The 22,956-nt window shown below is 39.4% G+C and overlaps 2 protein-coding genes across 3 annotated transcripts; one reads left to right on the top strand and one right to left on the bottom strand.

Annotated features, from left to right (window-relative positions):
• Window positions 1-917: 917 nt before the first annotated feature.
• mapkapk2a (MAPK activated protein kinase 2a) lies at window positions 918-13,903 on the top strand. Its single transcript, XM_058055390.2, has 10 exons — window positions 918-1,887; window positions 8,498-8,637; window positions 10,642-10,706; window positions 10,771-10,850; window positions 11,344-11,470; window positions 11,586-11,661; window positions 11,746-11,870; window positions 12,216-12,301; window positions 12,384-12,464; window positions 13,250-13,903. The coding sequence occupies exons 1-10, from the start codon at window positions 1,648-1,650 to the stop codon at window positions 13,397-13,399; spliced, it is 1,170 nt and encodes a 389-aa protein (XP_057911373.1). The 5' UTR covers window positions 918-1,647; the 3' UTR covers window positions 13,400-13,903.
• Window positions 13,904-19,735: 5,832 nt separating this feature from the next.
• On the bottom strand, window positions 19,736-22,372 carry il10 (interleukin 10). 2 transcript variants are annotated; one of them, XM_058055585.2, is made up of 5 exons: window positions 22,142-22,371; window positions 21,968-22,027; window positions 21,737-21,901; window positions 20,123-20,185; window positions 19,737-20,037 (listed from the first exon to the last, which is right to left on the bottom strand). In XM_058055585.2, the coding sequence occupies exons 1-5, from the start codon at window positions 22,307-22,309 to the stop codon at window positions 19,927-19,929; spliced, it is 567 nt and encodes a 188-aa protein (XP_057911568.2). In that variant the 5' UTR covers window positions 22,310-22,371; the 3' UTR covers window positions 19,737-19,926. The 2 variants fall into 2 exon arrangements, with proteins under 2 accessions (XP_078654654.1, XP_057911568.2); XM_078798528.1 differs by having other exon boundaries at window positions 19,736-20,037; window positions 21,737-22,027; window positions 22,142-22,372.
• Between the last annotated feature and the right edge of the window lie 584 nt (window positions 22,373-22,956).

The following is a 22,956-nucleotide window of genomic DNA, read 5'->3' as shown; positions in this document are numbered from 1 at the left end:
ACATCTCTGGCATGATCAGGCAAAACTAAAGATATTTAAGATAAAGTATTCCTAAATTAGAGGCATTTTTTAATTGGTTTGTTTTGCTATTTGAACTAAAAGTTAGATATTGTGATAATGTGATGTGATGTGGGGAAGCCCGGTTTAAAACAAAATGTTACACAAGCCTGACATCTAGCGGTTATAAAAAGAACTGCAATCTTAGGTCCTTAAACAGTTCAATGCGTTAGTTAATGTTCATTTCGGTAATTGTCATTTTTATATACACATATATACAAGCAGATTTTTTTTTTAGTTTTTACCAGGAGTGAGCCCTGAAAGACGTTTGGGACGGATCAAAAAGTTCCTTTGAAACCGTTCATTTGTGGCATCACAGAGGGGTGGACTTCCTTATATGGTCCATAGTCAGGAATAAAACAGACAGGAAGCACAAATCAAAGCAAATACAGCTGGAATAAGTGTAGATTATGCAAAATCTAAAAAGTTTTCTGTGTGGGTTATTGTTATTAACTAAACAATGTTATTATATAGGTCCCCTTTAAGAAAGACAAAAATGCATTGCTGGGTCACAGAAGCCATTTGTAGCAGCTTGAGACAAATAAAGAAAAAATATATAATTTCAGGAAAAAGGGTAAAGGTGAAAACACAAGTCTGACAGTGAAACATGACCCCAAAAAATCACTATTTTGGGGAAGTCCAGACATGTGGAAAACCCTGATATCAAAGAGATCTTCTTCATACCGACTTGAAACTACACAGCAACTGAAAAAGAGGAAATGACACAGATCATAATAAAAAAGAAAGTGATATGGGGATGTGTGTGACGTCATTTGGAAGTACAACATGGGCCTTGGCTGCCAGTCACTTTAACAACTCTCCAACCTTGGGCTTGCATGTGGGGGCCTCTGCTTCCAGATTACCGCCTCTATTTTTATCTTTTCAAGCTATTACTACCAAAAACAGCACAAGTGGCTCCCCACTCGAGGTACCGATATAAGATTCACTTTCATGACGGGGTATGGCGTTCCTAAGCTAAGTAATATCAGGAAACAGAGCATAAAAACAAAAGTTTGGGTACGGTTGTGAGCTCCGTCTAACGGGTCTGCTTCTCCTTTAAGTACCGGAAAAGAAACTCTGACGTCAGCACTAAAACCTGCTCGGACTGGGTGACTGACTGACTGGCTGGCTGGCTGGCCCTCGGAAAAGTGAAGTGTTCGCCGTCACCGCTACCCAACTTTCCTCCCTGCTTTGTCCGTCTTGTTTGTTCGACGCTACAGCGCGCCTCTGTAAGACGCTTTAGTTTATGTAAAAAAAACAAACAAAGTTACTTAAGTTTTCTTGGAGGGACTGACGTACAGCGGCCGCTACCCGAGATGGATAAGCTAACTCATAGCTGACTTGTTAGCCGAAAAGTCATAGGTCAAGAATAGGAGCGAATAGAAGCATGCTAACAGCTAGCTAGCTTAGCATTCCGCTGCTAGCTAACCGAGTGACTTCGTCAGACGGAGCCCGGCTGCTGTTTTGTCTCATCTGGACCTGGTTTGCGACACAATTTATCGACAGGAAGACCCTGTCTTGAAAAGGGACTACGGTATTTAAACCGGACCGGAGAGGTGATCGGGGTTGTTGGTCTCCCAGCCAAACATAATGCTATCGAACGCTCAGAACCAGCCGCTCTTTCCGAACCCGACCGGACAACAGAATCCCGCCGGGCAGCAGAACCCGACGGGTCAGTTTCTCCCCTTCCTAAGCAGACCCACCTTACAGATCAAGAAGAACGCCATTATAGACGACTACAAGGTGACCAGTCAGGTGTTGGGTCTGGGTATCAATGGCAAGGTGCTTGAAATTTTCCAGAGGAAGACCGGGGACAAGTACGCTTTAAAGGTAAGCTAAGTTTATTTTTATGAAATATCGAATGTGTTTACTCGATGTACTTGACAAAAAGTGTACCCTTGTTGTTATCGATGTCTCTTCCTGCTTGAGTGGAGCTGTCACAACTTGCCAAAGAAAGCGCCCAGGTCCAACAACACACTCCATGTATAGTATATAGTACATATGTATACAAGAAACTTCTTCTTTGTTACTGTGTAGACAAAAAATAATTTTTCATATGATATGGATGCTTTTCTTATTTAACTGTGTGTTTTTAGGCTTGAGGGCTGTTTTTTTAGTAGCCGCAGCATATTCAAACATAATAAGACACACCCATATCATATTATTTTGAAGTTTTAGACCCACACCGAAAATAAAAAAAAATCATAAATATATATTTTTCCCTTTTAACTCATGTAGTGTACATATTTGTTTACCTATTATACTTAACAACGTATGTACGTATGTACGTATTGCTATGTACGTATGTACTTAACGTACATCTATAAGTCAGATTATTGTGTAAACTGTATTGGATTTCAGGAGCTGCGTTGCATTTGTTGATTAATGCGAGACCCAGTATTTTTGCAATTTATTTTTTTAATTTATGTTTATTTTTTAAATGTATGAGACTGTATTGGGGTTTGTACTACCTGTAAACTATAATCGTCAAGATTACTGAGGAATGTTAAAATACATTCCTGTATAAAAAAATGTTTCCATGTTCATCAAGACCAAAAGAGCCCATATTTGGGGAGGAGGGGAAAGAGGTAGTTGTTTATTACCAAGTAAATAAGAATAACCTTATTAGCTTTTTAAACACATTTTGTAAAAAAGTAGAATATTTATTCATGTATTATGACGGGCGGTCTGATACATTTGCTAAGCATTGTGTATTGAATTGGTTTTACCATGTTTAATAAAGAGTAGTTGAATAGTATCAGGTGGTCCCCTTATGCTTCCATTTTTTGGAGGTTGTAGTCCAGAGCTGAACAAAACATGCCGGTAGCATTTCTCAGTTGGCTCAGGCAGTTTTCACCTCCACCAACCGCGACTATGACATGATAAAAATATGTCAAGTATTCTGGTGATGAAATAGCAGGAACTCAAGGTTGGTCAATGATTAATACCAAATGTTACATATATACAGTACCAAGGCCGCCCAGGCTAAGTACTGTTTTGTATGTTATTTACCAGCAGTTTTTTTTTGCGTGTGTGTGTCCTACATAGTGAAAAAAATCTATTGCGTAAAATATTTCATGAGTAAGTTGGTGTGAAAACATCCTGTCTGGTTGTTCAAACTGAAATCTACCTTCAATAACTGTGTCACTGCTCTGTACATACAGTATGCCCTTCATGTATCTGCTGTGAGTCTAGCAGAAATTCAAATATTTAGAAGTTTGAGCTTTTATGAACAGTTGATTATGGTCTTAGCTGCTGATCAAGTCAGACAAACATGTTGCTTTTGAAGAATAGGATTGACAGACAGGTGTACCTTTTATCATAAGTGAATTGCTTACAAAATAATAATTGCAGAAGGGATTAGTATGTAGCAAAGCCTCAACATTGCAGTACAAATCAGATCTAACCGCTGTTCCTGGCTTTTATGTGATTGATTTCCCAATATGTTACATGATTACATCATGTCATACCTCCTTACAGGGCTCCAGACTTTCTTTTTTTTTTTTTGTAGTAGCACAGTGGCCCCTAACTTTAAATTTTAGTAGTGCAAAGCAGAAAATTTCGGGACGCACACCAAAATCGACAGAATATTTAGCAACTGGAATGTGAGAGGCATAACCTGCACTGTCCAGTACCCAGGTATTTATTTCACAGTCACGCTAGTTTTTTTTTGGATATAAAGTTGCTGAATTGTTTCAGATGTATCATTCTCAAAGAACCAAGAACATCCTTGAATCGTAGAACTATTAGTAATACTGTGTCTCTCGTAGGTAGCACAGTAGCTCTTTCTTTGACAGAAGCCAATCACGAGCTGTAAGGGATCTCGTAATGAGCTTCTCAAACCATCGGAAATTACAGGAGGGCGTGTCATCTTAGACTAAAATCATCACACATCAACTTAACACTCAAAAGATTGCAAATAAATAAATATACAAACCAAGTATAAAAACAACTACTTTAATTCATCCCATAATGCATTTCTTCCCAGCAGAGCAGTTCATTGGCCAAGGCTGCCGGAGCTCATGAGCTCCCTCTTGTGGACACAGGAAGCCGAACGAATCATAGTAGCATCCTGGCAGCCTTTCTTCTGGATAGGATAAGACCTGACATGAAAACAGTCTTTGTTAGACTCTACAGTCACCTGACACCCCTTCTGCATGACATCTGGGAGGGAATTGAGCTAATCGTGCACAATGAGTCAATTAAGTGTAGTCAGAATTCTAATTTGGTGGCACAGTGTCAAAGCGGGTTTTCTTGGAAAGACATGAAAGCCGCTGCGGCCAAGCAAACACTTGTGAGTAATTGTTTGGCGGAAAAGACTGTTGCTGTTGGGCACTTTCAAAGGATGTGTTTCATTTGCTTCAAAAAAGTGGGCTTTGAAGTATTTACATTTGGTGGAAAAAGACTTGGTCGAAATGACATCTTTCAGGTGTGTCCCGCCCAAAGAACCCTGCTTAGGTTGGTTCATACAGTCACAGAGGAAGTGTTTGGCCATTTTCCAGTCATGAGATGTAACGAGAAAGGAAGGAATAGGAGGGAGGCGGTGAGGAAGGAAGAGGTTCTTTGTTGCCACACCACTTTATCTCATTCACCCAAACAGCTACACTTGTAACGTTGTCCATTCAAAACAACATACTGCTCTAAGTCCCGAAAGAACTTTCCCAGAACATGCCTTACTATTCAGTTGCAGTGCAAAATAGGCTATGTTTATATGAGAATGACGAGGCAGAAACAGATTTTCTTTTTGGTGTCTTTCCAATAGTCTGTGTCTGCATAGCTTGTACTGTATGTAGGTGAGTTTGTGATTTTACGTATGCAAATAAAGGGGACCCTGTCGGACCCAAAAGCTCAGCACTAAATATGCACTGTATCGAGCTCCATTTTTGTTTTGATTGTGGTACATATGCAAATACCTAGCCTGAACATCTGTGTACATTGACTTTATAGGAAATAAACACAAAGGTGTGAGCATCCTCTTAACTATTAAGCCTCTTCGTGAAATTGAGTCGAATATGAATGAAGGCACAAAAGCAATAGTTAAGCTGAATGCCATCGCTCACGTGTGGATGTGCAGTCCAACCTTCCTTCCGACAGTCAACGCTTACTGAGGCTTTTGATCGGCGGAGTAAATATCAAACAAAACAGCGCAAAACGATGTACGTTCACAGTGTAGCGGGCTGGGGTCCAGCTTTCAAGCACATTCTTAGATCTCACATACACATAATAGTTGGTGAATATTCTGCATTATACGTTGGTAGTGTCTTCACTGTTTTATCCACCTATTGCGTTGCTGTGTGTAGTTGTTTTGACACCATCACGACACAACGATCTTTGAATGATAACCATAATATTCTTTTTTTAAATTGAATATTTGTTTATAATTTATAGAACAATTATTGACCAGCAAAATTATTTATTGTAAAGCCTGAAGAATTATTTTTTTGTGTACTGTACAGATGCTGTTCTTGTTTATTGCCTCCTCATGGCCAACGAGCCATTTTTATGAAAATGTTACACCTCAGGACACTTTACATGCAGTATTTAGCTACTATGGGACATAACAGATTGCTAGATAACCTCTCACCATATTGACCAATTACAATCAATCCTGCATTGCTTTTAAAGGGAAATCTCCACCAGCCAGTTTTATTTCTTCTGTAATTCATTTTCTGTGCCCCTGTTGGCATCATGATGGAACACAATACGACTATAAAACATTTAAGAGTTCAAATTCTCTGTGCCTGCCTTATCCGTCTTGAAAACAAAGTTGCTATTGTCAGATAAACAGCATCACACAACATGATTACTGAAAATAGAGAGACATACAGCGCAGATATCTGATCGTTTTTGGGGTTGAGCAGATATCTTTAATCAGATCATGTCCCACAGACACATAAACATGTTTGCTTCTGTACCCCTGTGTCTGCATCATGCATGTATAGAAACACGTTCTCTGATAGATTATCATCGAACCCATAAGAGGCTTTAATGAGTGAGTCGCTTATCAGGTCATAGTGTAATCTTTCCCCGCCAACCCAGTTCACTATCTTCTCACCCCTTTAGTGTGATGCCTCTACTTGATTTCACCAGATCAGTGCTGGCCGTGGGTCTCGGGCTAACAAGTGGCAGGTGGAGCTTCAGAGCGCCAACAGCTTCCCTCCCTACCCCGACTCCCAGTGTGGAGCTTTTGTGTTGACAATTGGAAGTGCATTGTGTGCCCATCTGTCCCCTTTGCCCCCTCCTTCTGATCAGACTTCAGGGTGTCGTCTCAGAGGACCAACAACAGATGGGGGGCTACACACTTATTGAAGAGCTAGTGGGGGTTTATGGGGTGTGTGTTTTTAAAATGTTGTTAATGAAGGTAGGTGGGGTTTGTTTGTATTTATAGATTTGGCTTTTGCTATTTTTAGCATGTCCTTGTCTCCTCTTACTCTTTCCACACGGAAATGTTTTCAAGTCAATACGGCAAAGTATTTTATCGTTTCAGCCTCTCATTCACACAGAAACTGTGTGGGTGCCCTGAATGAGTTTTAAATAATGGCTCACAGAGTGGGAACATTTGAAAACGTGGGTAATATCAGAATATTTTGAGTGTCATGACTCACGGCAGTTGACATTCTCTTGGTATGTTATTGTCCTATACTCCCAAAATGATGCACATGTAATTTCACTTTGTCATAAGTCTAGACCAGCCTTGCAACGCAGAAGATGACGGACCTATCCACATTGGTTCTTTCTTCTACGGTTTGGTCTTTCATGTGGTTTTATGTGCGTGTTTCTTCAGCACCGCACATAGGTGTGCCTTGTGTAGTCAATGATCCGTTCCTGTCTGGATGTACTGTAACTAGTCATGGAAAAAAATGTCACACCACCCTTGTTTCTTGAGTTTATTGGTCTATTTTGATGCCTGGGACAACTAAAGGTACTGTTGTTTGGGCATGTATAATGATGATAACAAATAACAAGAGTGTAGCTGATTCAGTCACGGTAGCTACCGGCCATTTTTGATGATATTGACTGATTTTTCAAGGCACACAGCATGTTGTGTTCTTCAGATATAATGCACTTCTGCCACCTTGTGGCCGTTTTTTGGCTTTAAAACATGCTCTCTTCTATTGTGGGGTTGCATCATCATCCGTTTGTGCCTCTTGTGCAAAAAAAAAACCATAATGAATGAGTTAATTTAAGAGCTGATACTATCTAGCAACTTGCTCGCTGCTATTGATATCTTATAGAGCCATACAACATGAATTAACTGAAGAAATCAACAGAGAGAGAGAGGATAGAGGACAGACGGGCTGAGTGAATCAGAGGGCTTCTTTCATGTTTAAATATCCACATTGATACACAGATAACACCCTTTTCTGTGGCTGATTGGCTGTACAGTCAAACGGTGAGCAAGCATGGATCACCTTTGAGTTAATCAATCGTAGTTTACGTCGTCCACAGTGAGCAAATGCAATGTGTGATAGGGACACACATTCACATGTATTTTCTGAATATTTGTAGTAAGGTTGTCATGATATCAAATTCTGATGATCGAAAATTGTGCTGCATTGTATTGTATATATTGTATTGTATTGTATATTCAATATTATCACAATTTTTAAAATTAATTTTAGTCTTGAGAGGTGTCATTCACATTTGATCGATGCAAGCAAAATGATCAAATAATCAAAACTCTGCAAATACATAATCCAGCAGGGCCATTCACCACTCTGAAATAATAACGTAACATTACTTTTTGGTAATTATGCTGACTTTTTTGAGCCAGTGATTGCATTTTTTTTTTCATTTTGCTTTGATTTACCTGTATAGTCTGTATAGTATAGACAGGAGACTACATTAACAACTGCATTTTATGTATTTTTGTTATTTTGTACATATGTTCCACTTCCATCATGTTCTATTATGTTGTTTAAAAATGCCACAGAATTATAATACCGTGATATTTTTGCTCAAGGTTATCATACAGTCAGAATCTCGGCATGAAGGACCCCACTGGCATCAATCCTGCTATTGTGTTGTGTCTGTGGGCAACACCGGAATGTAATACATGATGATGGAAAAATGATTTGTTCCGAGGCTGAATACTTTCTTTTGTCAGGAAAGTATGGCACTTGTGACTCAAATTTATTTTAAGTTATGTTTCTTCTTTTATACACCACACAAAATCATTGGTGAAATTTTGCAATGACACGATATCACCAGAAGAGGGCGTCATGGCTACACATGCCAGGCTCTGCAACGTTGAGCCTCCATTTAGCCAGTTGATGGCAGCACTGTGCTTTGAGTGCTGCTACATACTGATAATGTATGTGGCTTTGTTGAATACATTGCAGGATCTTCATCTTGTATGAATGTATAATAAAGTAATTAATGAACTTAACATATATACCATCTTTGGTAACTGTTTTATGTTGTTTGCCCTGCTGTCTAGATGCTACAGGATTGTTCCAAAGCACGTAGAGAAGTGGAGCTCCATTGGAGGGCGTCACCATGTTCCAACATTGTACGAATTATTGATGTCTATGAGAACCTCTATCAAGGCAGGAAGTGTCTGCTTATTGTCATGGAATGGTAAGTTCACCAGTGCAGTCGCTCACGCTCACAAGACTGTTTTGTGTCTGCTTGCTGTTTTTCACAGCCATGAGTCATGGTGGCATAGTTAGCACGTGTAGGGTACTCTGGTTTCCTCGCACATCCTAAAAACATGCTAGGTGAATTGTGCTGATTTTGTAAGTTTACCTCAATACCAATACAATTTCAAATTCTGCTGCATCACCCTAACACAGTGTTGATTGAATATATTCCTGAATAAATCGTGCTGTTTCATGGTTGAATGGAGCCTGTTAGTTAAAAATAACATATATATGTAGGTTAAATAACAATTATATGTAGTACAAATATAGAAGACGCATTCAAATTGTGATACACAGTATTATACACTGATCACTCGGTATCAGTAAGTGAAATATTGAAAGTATCGCAAGGGTGGGATATTTGAACCGCAATATTGCAAGCAACAACTGTATGGGGGTTTTTTCATGTCCAGGTGGGTCTAATAAGGTTAAATACTCCAACTATGAAAATGTCATATTTATGAAGAAAGAAGAGTCCTACTTACCTAGAAGGAATACTTGATTAGAAGTAATCTTACCTACTACGGACCAGTCTTGACCCCGATAAACGAGGGATTTGTTACATTTTTTTTTTAGTTTAAATTGCCGAACAATTACCAGTTTTATTACTGAACACATTATACATTATAGTACAGATTTTTAGTGGGTTTTTTTTTCCTAAGCAGTTTAGGTTTGCAAGTTAAATATTTGTTATATGATATGACAGAAGTAAAAACATTTACAGAACATTGCTTGTTTTGCAGAAAAGCATACTACATTGTAGTAATGAGTTTTGTTCTTGTTGGATGTTACATGTTATAACTTTTGCATAGCTGACTTAAGCACAATATTTTTATCTATAATATCATACATTAGAAAGCAACCTTTTAAATGACCTTCACACATTTTCCTTGCCTTTTGGCTTTCCACATTGCAACTTGTGAACTACCAAACCATCATGTATTTGTCATCTGTGGTCTTGAAATGAAAACCGAACTTTACCAAATGTAGCTCATTTATTTACATTTTTATTCATGAATTTATTCAACCACTTATATGTGATTAATGGTGTGATGTCATTATAATGACATAAGTCATAATGACACCAATAAAATCAACTACATGCACGTGTCATGGCCTTCTACTCCCCCACAATTAGACTGCAGCCCTGTGGGAAAGGCTGTACTTTACTTTAGATAAGAATGGAAAGTGAAAATGGGGGCTACTCATGACATTTTCTGCTTTGGAGGTGACAGATAAATGTGTTCTGTTGCGCCGTACTCGTCACTGCTGATGAGAATCAATGAGTCATACAATTTAAAGAACTCAGAAAGGACGGCGAGAACAAAAGTGAAAGCCAGATTTTGAGAAATTTGAAGTGTGCTGTGGTAAGCAGGTCCTCCACCCCCATTTTTTTTTTACATGCACGCTTTAAGAAGTAATGTGTACAGTCAGGCATCTTTGGTCACACACAGAAACCCTCAAACGTGACATGGATGATTGCACCTGCAACTTGGAATCATAAAAAAACGCAAAGCATAAATGAAACCTATGAAGCCAGCTAGGTAGCATATTCCCGTTCACAATTTAGTGAAACATGATAGCCAACAATCACAAATATTTTCATATTTATTTGAAAAGTAATGATAAACACATTTATATAATGTAAATAGTTTTTAAAAAAGATGACGCTGCTTTATAAGAAAAAGGGATGACGGTTAGCGTAAATTTGTTCCCATATACTAGTGGTCGATTTCTTGATTTGCTTGAATGTCGAAACCCATGGAAAATGGCGGAAAACCTTCAACGACAGGATTCTTGACTATCCCCAAAGACACAATGTGGCAGCAAGATCCACCACCACCACATTCCTGCTTTGCCATGAGTTGTTTCTTGAATTTGACGTTGTGTCTCGCCCCTAATAATTTAACCAATGTAAAATTGAACTTGTCTGTTGTTGCAGCATGGATGGCGGTGAGCTTTTTAGTCGAATCCAGGACAGGGGCGACCAGGCCTTCACAGAAAGAGGTACAAGCATTTGACCGGCCGGATTGCAATTTCTCGACTAACACATGTTTATGTTTTACCTCAGAGGCATCTGACATTATGAAGAGCATAGGAGAGGCGATCCAGTACCTGCATGCCGTCAACATTGCACACAGAGATGTTAAGGTTAGTTTGATCATAAAGTTCTCACTGTTTGACGCAATCTGATGAGAAGTTAACCCTGTAGGCACCAAAGTCGTAAAATTGCAACGAGCAATATTGCTGACAAAGCTTTATGTCGTGACTAGACATTTGTGTTTTTCATATGAGCAACACTGGTGGGTGTGTTTCTATGCAACGGTAAGGAGTTGAATGAGTTTGAAGTGTCTTGTACACGGGCTCTGCCATCTATGACAGTCCACAAACCAGCAGATTTTGGAGCTTCACCGTGTGGATCAGACATTTTGATGCGCCTGTTGTAGAGACTGGTATCTGACCATTTTTGAGCCTGGTTATGTCATAATATGCAAATACAGTATGCAATTATCTAACCAATTTCAAGCAACCTTTTGAAATAATAGTAATATCAAAACTGATAATTTTATTTAAAAAAAAAACTCTAAAGGGTTAGGAGAGCTCCCACAATTGCTTTTAATAACAGATGTCAAACTTCTTACAGCCCGAGAATTTACTGTATTCTACAAAGAGGCCCAACGCTTTGCTCAAACTCACAGACTTCGGCTTCGCAAAGGAGACCACATCTCACAACTCTCTTGCGACTCCCTGCTACACACCCTACTATGTTGGTGAGAGTCCCTCTTTTTTTTTTATTATTATTTTTTTCCTGCCGTCTTACTTTCCATGTATTGTGTATCATTTCAAATTCACAACCTCCATGTGTTCCTTTCACTCTGCCGACAGCTCCAGAGGTTCTGGGCCCAGAAAAATACGACAAATCATGTGACATGTGGTCGTTGGGCGTCATCATGTATATTCTGTAAGTCGGTCGTCTTCACTTGATGTTGCATTGAGGTTATTTGTCGTCCGCGACATCTTAACCGCCATTGCTGTTATTCCCTAGGTTGTGCGGATACCCCCCTTTTTACTCCGACCACGGTCTAGCTATTTCTCCTGGGATGAAGAAGAGGATCAGGATGGGCCAATACGTGTTTCCCAATCCAGAGTGGTCTGATGTATCAGAAGAAGGTGATGATGACTTGCATTTTGACTTTACAAAAGATGTGAGATTTAGAGCTCTGCTATGAGTAGTCCAATTACAGCCACAACGACCACTTGCCTGTTCCCATCATCTCCCATTATCAGTGTGGGCTTCACGTGACCATTAGGCAGGTTAATTGTGTTTTTTGTTTTTTATTATATTTTCACGTCTGCCCCTCTATAGCTGGAAACCTTTTGAGGAATGCAGGAATAGTTAATGGTATATATCAATAGTATATGTTAACATTTAAGTGGTCATTTGAAATCCATCCAATACACATTTGTACAAGAAGTGTTAACACTAAAGAACCGTTTACCGACTTTCATTTGCAGCCAAACAGCTGATTAAAACCCTCCTGAAGACAGAGCCCACCCAAAGGTTGACCATCACAGAGTTTATGAACCACCCCTGGATTAACGTGAGCAGCGTCTTTCCTGTCAGTTGATTTGTTGTGGTCGACATTGTCCACTGAAGGAAGACTCCTGCGTGTCTCCCTGCAGCAATCGATGGAGGTTCCTCAGACGCCACTTCACACTAGCCGGGTGCTCAAGGAAGAGAAAGATGCATGGGAGGACGTCAAGGTTTGTTGTAGTCGGTGCCTTGAAATCCTCTGAGACTACACAAGTACAGCATTATCGGTGTCAGGAAAACAAACTTCCATTACAGTCGCTTTGTTGCTGTCATTTTAACCTCAGGGGATCGAGACATTGTCCCTCCATTGGACGTCACCACTTGCATTTTTACATCCTTCCGCCGCTCCATTAAATCAGGCGGCAAATGTTAGGCACTGTGACTGGGGTTTCAGTTTAAATTCCGCCTTTGTGTGTTGTGATTGGCTGTTTTTTGGTGACTATTAATATGCAATATTCTACACAGGTCACTGTCTCACAAAAGGCACAATAATAATAGCATTCATTCATGAATTTTCTACAGCTTATCCTCACGAGGGTCACGGGCATGCTGGAGCCTATCCCAGCTGTCTTCAGGCGAGAGGCGGGGTACACCTGATCACAGGGCACATATAGACAAACAACCATGCACACTCACATTCATACCTATGGACAATATGGAGTCGCTAATTAACCTAGCATGTTTTTGGAATGTGGGAGGAAACCGGAGTACCCGGAGAAAAACCATGCACGCACAGGGAGAACATGCAAACTCCACACAGAGATGGCCGAGGGGGGAATCGAACTCGGGCCTCCTAGCTGTGTGGCCTGCAATAACATGGGTCACTATTGTGGCCGCAATCCATCAAAAAGTCAACAGTCACTTCCTGTCCACATGACACAAAATCTCAACGAAAAGAGAGCTTTGACTGGTGTGCACCGCTTGAACCAATGAGCTTCCTGTGCTCATCCTTTAGGAGGAAATGACGAGTGCCTTGGCAACCATGAGGGTCGACTACGAGCAAATTAAGATCAAGACCATCGAGGACTCGACCAATCCACTGCTAACAAAGAGGAGGAAGAAAGCCAGTAATGCCATGGCACACGCCACGTCTGCTGCCCGCTGAACCATGCACGCACATACAAACACACATTGATAAAAGGAAGCAATAATTTGTCGACATGTGAGTTGCACTGCATGGATTGTTTTTTTTTTTGTTTTCTTTCAAGTCTAATGTTTTGTAGAAGTTTTTTTTTTTATTACTCAAGCATTTAAACAACTTTCTTCCCTGTTGACAGAGAGATTCATCATATGTGTTTTTACATGAGGGAAGAGGTTATGAATTATATAAAAGGCAAGGAGAAGCACTGGGATTCATTTTCTCCTTCAACCATCAGGTTTTGTTGTCGGCATGAGTTCATGAACCCCTAACTAGTGAATGTCAAAAAAAAAAAAAACGCCTCCCCAACCAAAAAGCAAGGGAAAATGTTCTTTTCCATGCATACAGTGTAAAGAGATGGACTTGAGAGTCTGTCAGGTCCTGTTTGTCCTGGTGGCATCAGCACCTACCAAGGCCGTTTGGTGTGCTGTTGTCACCCGTGCCCCCCCACCCCCTCTCACCTGCCTTAAAGACACTTGTTTCAGGGCCTGTCTCGAGGCAAAGAAGGTAGCATGTTTGACCTGCACGTAGCTTCAAAGAGATCCAATTCTATTTTTTCACAGATTTTTATAGCATTTTAACATAGGCCATGTTGAGGTTTTGTTTTTATATATACAAAACAGGAAATGACCTTAAAAACCACCATTTGGTTTTGTTGCCAGATTTCAGGTTAAATGCTATGCAGATGGTATGTCGGCTTGAAGTACTGATTTTTTTTTGTTGGTTTTGGCGTTTTTTTGTTTGTTTGCCCAGTGTATTGGAGAGATGGGGAGTATATGCGTGTGTTAACGTAGGCAGAATGACCCTACTCGTGGGAGCAGAAGGTCAACTTCTTATGTTCTTGGTGAGAGGAACTTTGAACCAGAAGGACTAAAATGCTGTTCTCGGTTCAGTTCTTTCATTGTTCTCGACAACAACGGCACCTCTACACCTCCAGCTGGACTAATCAGAAGTAGAAAGCGCTAAAGAGTGTTCTCCTCACACCACCAGCAAGCTGTCGTCACAGTAAGAGGGTTTGATTGATGGTTCCTCGTCAATATTCTCTTCATTGTGGACAGGTTGAGTCGACCACATTGTCACAAATCGCACTGTAAAAATGATTGTTGAATGTTTGTGGTCATTTTTGTCCTTCTCGGCACATTTTAATTGCAGATGCAGAAATGCGTCTTACCTTTTTGTCTTCAGTCAGCTGCAGCTGCCATATTTTGTCTGCTTGCTTTCAATTAAAAAAAAAAACTCACAAAACAATTTTGTGTGTTTGAGATATAATTTGAATTTGTATAGATTTATGGAAAATTGACTCGAGTAATGTAACCACCTATTTAAAAATGATCTGCACTGATTTTGTGTGACGTTACCAAACAGTGCTGACTGCTAACGGGCAATCCCTGACCCTGGCAGTCCCTTATGGGAATTCTTTAATGGGACATGCCGTAAAATGTCGCTCTTCTGGCTTTGTAAGATGTGCACCCCCTTTCATGAATCCCCCATGACAGAACGTGTCTCATTCCACATGTAAAGCGTACCGTTTTGGCAGCCGTCCACAGTTGAGGGAAAAGCCCAGTCAAGTTAAATAATAAGGTTATGCAAGGTCATCCAGTCTAACTGTTTCTAGGGGTGTCAAATGAAAGCATGAATTAATTTGTCATATTTACTGTTTTATTTGAATTGCATGATTATTAATCTCTAACTTTCCATTTCTTTAATCAGATCCACACGTGAATGTATGATTGGGGGAATAACAAAAGACACACCTACTTGTGATGCTGTAAACGGATGCAGACAAAACCATGTGACAACCCGAAAGTATAAAAGAAGGCATGCCCACAAGGTAAAAAAAATATATATAAATGTTGAGTGGGAGTCATTCCTAATCGCGTTAGTCTTCCTTCGTCAACTACGGTTTGCTGCTTTGCGGCTTTTTTAAAATGTAATTTAGCATCTATTTTTTTAACATCGTTTGAATGTGCGTTATTCTGCAGACTTGTGGTGTATTAGAACAACCTGATTCTTTATTATATGTATGTTACTGTATTTACTCCCGCTACCAGTAAAGGGTGTTGTATACCCAAGAGTGTCCAGACGCTGCAGTTTTATGCGTGCAGCCGCCCACAACAGTCCTGACTGACTTAAGGGAGAACCCACTCAATGTGTTTTGCGTTCTGATTGGCACCTTTGCGTTATTCTTCGTACACCACTACCGTCCGAGGGCACTGTTGTGAAATACTGTTGACGAATCGTTGGTTCATTGAAGACTATGAAAAGGAGTTAAAAACTACAACAGGAGTAATATGTTTTAATAAGGATACAAAAACGCTACGTCAGAGGAGTCTCTTAATAATTTCTTCTGTCCAAGAAATTGATAATTACAAAGTGGAATTACTTCTGCGAGTTTTGGAGCATAAGACATAAAAATACAAGGACAATGATAACTGGGGTGACATTTTGTTGGCTTGTTATTTCTGGTCATGTGACAGGGCGGTAGAGTAGCCGTTGTTTACATGGCAACGACGAGCTGATGTTTTCAGATCTGGAAACTGTTTTCAAAAAATCCTGTTTCAGGGCTCCCAGAACACCAGTTCCTTGTGGATGAACGAAATACTAAAATACTTAACCGTATATTCAGTTTTTTTTTTATCTGACTGACATCAACATATAGGTGTCAATCTCAGCTGAGTTTTATTATATTTGTGAAGTAATTTATATATGTTAAATTTGTATACATTATATTATGTACATTTCATGTACTGTATATACCACAATATCTAATGTGTACATTCCAGAAGCCACAAGACGTGTTTATCATAAAAATACCAAACCATCACAACCCTGTAAAATCTGTCGACACGTTCTGATAACTTCTACAGCTTAAGTTATTTTTTTTGGATAACTTTTTCAAGTCATGTCAACAGACGTGACTCACCTCATGGGGTCGGCCAACTGCTAGCTTGGGATTTTTTTTTTTGTCTGTGAGATGTGACACACAGACTGAACTTGTGACAGACAGGCTTTGGCTTGTGGAATACACACGTTTGAGTTGTAAAACAAGTACGGTGGCATTGAGTCAAATGGGATATTTGTGTGTATGTGTGTATTCCACCCAATGCTCAAGCAGCCACGGACCTTTTCCTGCTTTGACTGTGACGAAACCCACAGTCATCTACCATCCATGCGTGATTGTCAGGTGAGGGGAATGAAGCTCGGGACCCCCCCTGTAGAACTTAATCTTGGTTAACATAGAGTAGTCAGTGTACAGCTTGGAAATCAGCCATTGTTGCGTAAATAGTTGGCAATAAATGAAAAAGTGACACATAAATTGTGTCCAAAGTGGGAACCATTGTTGCCATGTGACCCAGGGTTGCTTCACAATGCCGCAGTCCGTGTTGGAATTCATGTTTCCCTCAATGAACCACAGCTCCCCAGTGCTGACAGCACTCATGCAGCCCCAGACCATGATACTGCCACCCAGTGGGGGCTGAAGCCCCCCTAAAATAGGCCTAATGACAGTCCGTGTTGGAATTCATGTTTCCCTCAATGAATGAACCATAGCGCCCCAGTGCCGACGTCACTCATGCAGCCCCAGACCAGGATACTGCCACCCAGTGGGGCCTATATTAGGGGGTCTGTTGAAATTAATGTTTCCCTCAATGAACCATAGCTCCCCAGTGCTGTCGGCACTCATGCAGCCCCAGACCATGATACTGCCACCCAGTGGGGCCTATTTTTTGGGGGGGTTGGAATTCATGTTTCCCTCAATGAATGAACCATAGCGCCCCAGTGCCGACGGCACTCATGCAGCCCCAGACCAGGATACTGCCACCCGGTGGGGCCTATATTAGGGGGTCTGTTGAAATTCATGTTTCCCTCAATGAACCATAGCTCCCCAGTGCCAACAACACTCATGCAGCCTCAGACCATGATACTGCCACCCAGTGGCGTCGTTATTCCTATTTTAGGGGGACTTCAGCCCCCCTAAAATGATCTTAACATCCCCTAAATAATTTAATATTTTTAATAGATTTTTTTAATTGATTTTTTTTAACAAAAATATTTTCATATTTTTTGTTTTTTTTTTGGACTGACTTTTTTTTTTTTTTTTTACAAAAAAAAAATTCTACCCGTTCGTAGCATACGCATGAGCACGCGGTCATACCATATCACAGCATACACTCCCAATTTCTCTGGAGGAAAAAGCATTTTTGTAGCAAGAAATATGTTTTTGGAAGATATGCATGCATCATGGCTGTGTTAAGAGTTGGATTTCATTAGCAGCTTTAGTTTGGAACAATCATACATTGCTCAATGGCTCATCATCAGGATTCAGCAGTTCAGCTGCTCTTCTGCTGGTCCCTTACAGAAGAATGTGGAAGACCCATTGAAACTTTATCAATAAACAAAACAGAAACAAGCAGATTCCCAACCGCACCTGCAATGAAAGTTTCCTTTTTTTTTTTTTTTAAATGATTCCGGTATGAAAGCAAGTTTGTTTTTCTCACGTTTCGAATTGTAAATGTCCCCCAATGTCCTCCAATTAGCGTGTGTGATGAAATGTCTTTGAGTAGTTTCATTGCAGAGCTGTGAGTCAACACGGGAATCTAACAGGCGGCGTGATGCCTGTTCGTGGAAATGCTGCACCCGCAGTCCATTCAAAGAGATGGAAAGCCAACATTTGCGTTTGTGGCCGGTGGCTTTCTGCAATCAGCAGCATGAGCTCTGACGAGACCGAGGCAGCACATGGCAGGGATTTGCTTCTTATTTAAACTCCTGACATAAAAAAACAGCATCTCACGAAAGTGGAGACAGGATGTCACGATATTATCGATGCAATACGGTTTTTCGTACCGGTCGCGGAACACTGTCGTCGAGACGGTAAATTGGTGTACCAGTCCACCTTTTGCACAAAACATTCAGTCAGTTTTGCTTCAGCTCACTCTGGACAATCTACCAATCACTGCAATGACGTCAGCCTCTCTCAGGTCTCCTCTGGCAGCATTGCAGCACCTCCGCAGCCAACCATTTATTTTCTATGCCGCTTATCCGTACAAAATAATTACTTATGTGTTCATGTGATTCATTCTGCTTTGTTCTGCTCGCTCCATGAGGCATTCAGGTGCACTTGTAATTGTTAATATTAGGTGCAGGGACGGCTGAGACATAAGGCAAAGTTCTCAATTCAGTGTTTGTTGTATAGCTCAGCTGGTAGTGCTTGGTTCCTGACCCAGAAGTTGTCAGTTTGATTGGAGAGTCGAGTGCTTTCATTGCATGTTTTAGCATATTTCCACTGCATTTCAGCCAAGCTTCAGCTTCCAAACGGCTCCGGTTTTCGTTCTAAATTTGGATTTTGGCCCCGTTTCGAAGCATTTGAGTTTCGCTTCAGCTTTTAAACCAAGAAAAAGAAACTGCATGTCATATTTGTGATATAATTGGACTTTGCTCCTGGTTTCAACTTTCTTCTTAAAAGCCTTCTTCTCATAATATTATGACTTTATTACCTTTATAAATTTTAAAAAAATTACAGTTTTATTTTGTATATTTTTCATAATATTTTGATTTCAAAGAATCCCACATTTTTTTTCTTTAATATTTAAATTACACATTTAAAATCTTATATATTACATTACTTCATAATGTTACGTGTTTATTCTTGTAAATTTGAAACATTTTTCTATTAATATTTTTAGCTTTAATTTTGTAAAATAACAGTTGTGTTTTCCATTCCTGCGTGCCCCCACAAAAAGTTTTTTAACTTTCTTTTTGTAAATTTTCTCAATAATGTTTCTTAATTTTTCAGAAATTACAACTTTATTTTGTTTTGTTAGTTTCTCAGAATATTATGGCAAAAAAAATGGATAGCATGCTATACTGCACAATGGCTAAAATGATCTTTAATATTTTAGTGTTCTGCTACTTTTTTGCATAATATTACATGATTCTCATAACATTTTTGTTGTTATATTGCAACTTTTTTCAGATTTTTCCATTGTTGCTGCTGTTTGTTTTTTTATTATCTGGGCCTTTTTTTTGCTCTTTTTTTTAAATTGAAAATACACAAGAAGGTGCATTTTTTTTTTAACCCTGAGTGCGAGTAAGCGGTGCGATTGTGTGTGTGAACGAGTGCCTTCTTTAGTACTCGGGTGACGCTGGTGAGTTACGGTAAGTCTAGACTCAGGTGGTGGTGCTGCTGGTAAGTGGAGGATGTAGGTCACGTTTGAGGTTAGTTGCGATACATTTAAAACGTATACAACGCAGTAATGCAGGATGTGAACTATACCCGCCACCTACTCCTCATACGTATAGTACAAATACTCCAAAGCTATAAATACCTCCAGATCATTTATTGGGAATCCATTTCAAATAAATACAAAGACAGCAAAACAGAAATAAATATTTCAATAAACACAATGGACTCAATATGATTCCAATATAGTCCACCTGTGTGGTGAATAATGTATCTGAATGTACACAAGTGATCCAGATCCCATTGATGAAGGTCGTCACAAGGGCACAGCATGGCTCCTGTGGCGTTTCGATGCCAAATATGTTTCGATGTAGTTAAAAAGTATATCCAGCTCCCCCATGGCTTTGTACACGCCTTTGCTCTCCAGCTGGGGACAAAAAAATCGTCTTTTATCAAACCTTTGAACTTTATTTACTTTTATTTACAGTAGCGTATGCGGGATTCAAACTCACCTGATTGTACGTTGTATTTAGATTTATGATGTCAAACTGCTTCTGGCAGGCAAAGTATTTTCTCTGCAAGAAGAAGAAAGAGTTCAAGACCTGGATGACGCACATAAGACGTACATAAGACATCTTCATAAGACATCTTCCCTTTTCTTGCAATCAACATGTGTCATATCGAAGGGAATGTTTGGGATTCAGCCCAAAAACCAGGAAGAACATTTTGATGCTACGCGTATGAGGGAGTCAAACACGGGTTTTACTCAGAAACATGACACTCTACCTTCTAGTATTTGGAAACAGAAACTGGGTTGTCGAGAAAACAAGCAGAAGCCGAAAAGACCAAATTACATTTTCTTGACAAATATTCATTCTTTTCATTGTTTCTTTACATTTCCTCTTTTTTTATGTATATATTTATGTATAATATTATACATGGACACCCATGTTATATTATTAATTAGCCTATTATTATTACTTTCATCATTCTTCTTCTGATTATTAGGCTAGTATTAGCCTGCTTATTGGCGTATTTATTAGCCTGCTTTTGCCCTAGTCAGATTTTTTTGTAAAAAAAAAAAAAATTTAGTGAATTTTTTTTTTTAAATAAAAAAAAAATCAAATTATTTAGGAGGACTTAAGAACATTTTTAATGACGCTTGTATAGGATACAAGTTTAGTCGTAGGCTAATATTCGCATGCTTATTGGCTTGCTTATTAGCCTGCTTTTGCCTTGTTATATAAAATTAGTGAGAGTTTTTTTTGTAAAAAAAAAAAATTTTTTTACAAAAAAACTATTTTTTTTTTAAAAAATCAATAAAAAATATCAAATTATTTAAGGGGGCTTAAGAACATTTTTAATGACGCTTGTATACTATACAAGTTTAGTCGTAGGCTAGTATTCGCATGCTTATCGGCCTGCTTATTAGCCTGCTTTTGCCCTGTTTATAAAATTAGTCAGAGATTTTTTTGTAAAAAAATTTTTTAAAATCAATAAAAAATATCAAATTAATTTAAGGGGGCTTAACAACATTTTTAATGACGCTTGTATACGATACAAGTTTAGTCGTAGACTAGTATTCGCATGCTTATTGGCTTGCTTATTCGCTTGCTTTTGCCCTGTTTATAAAATTAGTCAGATTTTTTTTGTAAAAATTTTTTTAAAAGTCAATAAAAAATATCAAATTAATTTAGGGGGGCTTAACAACATTTTTAATGACACTTGTATACGATACAAGTTTAGTCGTAGACTAGTATTCGCATGCTTATTGGCTTGCTTATTCGCCTGCTTTTGCCCTGTTATATAAAATTAGTCAGAGATTTTTTTTTGTAAAAAAAAAACCCAAAATCAATTAAAAAAAATTTTTTTAAATCAATAAAAAATATCAAATTATTTAGGGGGGCTTAAGAACATTTTTAATGACGCTTCTACACTATACAAGTTTAGTCAAAATGCACGTGCAACATTTTGGCTATACATACATATATATATATATATAACGCACATATATGTGTTCCCAACTAAAATACACCCATTCAACGCTGCCTATAACGCGTTTTTGCCCAACTATCCAATTTCTTTGCGTCAAATGCGCACCCAATGCAGTTTGCCCGCATACTCACACATTTATTGACCTCCCGCTTGAGCTCATCGAATATCTGCTGGATGGACTCCATGGGGGGCTTCAGGTCCCTGATGTCCTCCGTGATCCCGGACAGCGCCGTGGGCAGCACCGTCCTCAGGTAGAAGTCCAGGATGCTGTTCATGGCGTGGCAGGCAAACGGCGTCTGATCGGGAAAACACAAACCGTTTCCGTTACTGCCGTTGTCGGTTTTGCACCATCCGCCACTTACTCGAAACGACTCCTCGACACTCTGGTCCAGCAACGCAGTGTCCAGGTCATTGTTTGATTCCTGTTCGATTCAAAAAAAAAAAAAAAAAAGAAGAAGTGAGCGTCATCTTGCATTGCACTGTGATGCCTTCAAGGACCGGCTCGTTTTTAGTAGCGCTCGTTTTTTTATACTCACGTAAAAGTCCCTAATCTGCAAATAATCGTATCGTAGCTTTCTGAGCCTGCCGGGGAACCTTTCCACGAAGCGACAGCACTGGTTGCTGCACATCGGAGTGCTGCACACTTTGCCGAGGAGAACCTGGACCACCAGGACCACCAGGAGGAGACTTGTGGTGATGCGCATGTTGGTGGAATAAATGCGGACTTGTTGGCTTCTCAGGCTCGGTCAAGATGCTTATTTGTGGTTCTATGTCTTGTCTTAATATATAGGCGAATTATGACAGGGTCGGAAGTGACAAGACATAATTAAACATGCTTATTACATGCTGGGAAGTTTCCTTTTTTTTTTTTTTTGCATGCATTGCATATTGGCTACTCCCATTGCACTGACTGGTAAAAATGATGGGTTTCTTCTTGAGGGAAAATTCCGGGCGGCCCTAAACTTCCACATTAGAATAAGTAATTTCATCTTAATCTTAATATTCATATATACTGAGTGTGTGTGTGTGTGTGTGTGTGTTATATGCTAAAAGTGTACTTTTTAATGTTTGGTAACTGGCCATCTTTACCAATTTACTGTAAAGTTTGCAATACCAAAAGAAAGGCAGATATGAAAAATATTAAATCTCATACCATGAAATATGAAAATGAAATATATCTAAAGCATAAAACTTGATCAAATCTTGTTATAATTTTTTATACTTTTTTTTTGCAATGCTTATTCCATAAAATCAAACCATACTCAGCAAAAATGTTAGGATACACACACAAAATTAAGTGTTTTTCAGGGGTGTTTAAAGTGTGGCACAGGGGCCAATTCTGGCCCATAGC

This window comes from Doryrhamphus excisus, linkage group LG18, assembly GCF_037039965.1.
Source record: "Doryrhamphus excisus strain RoL-2023G ecotype Guam linkage group LG18, RoL_Dexc_Guam_v1.1, whole genome shotgun sequence".
Lineage (NCBI taxonomy): Eukaryota > Metazoa > Chordata > Actinopteri > Syngnathiformes > Syngnathidae > Doryrhamphus > Doryrhamphus excisus.
This window is presented reverse-complemented; position numbering and strand designations above follow the sequence as displayed.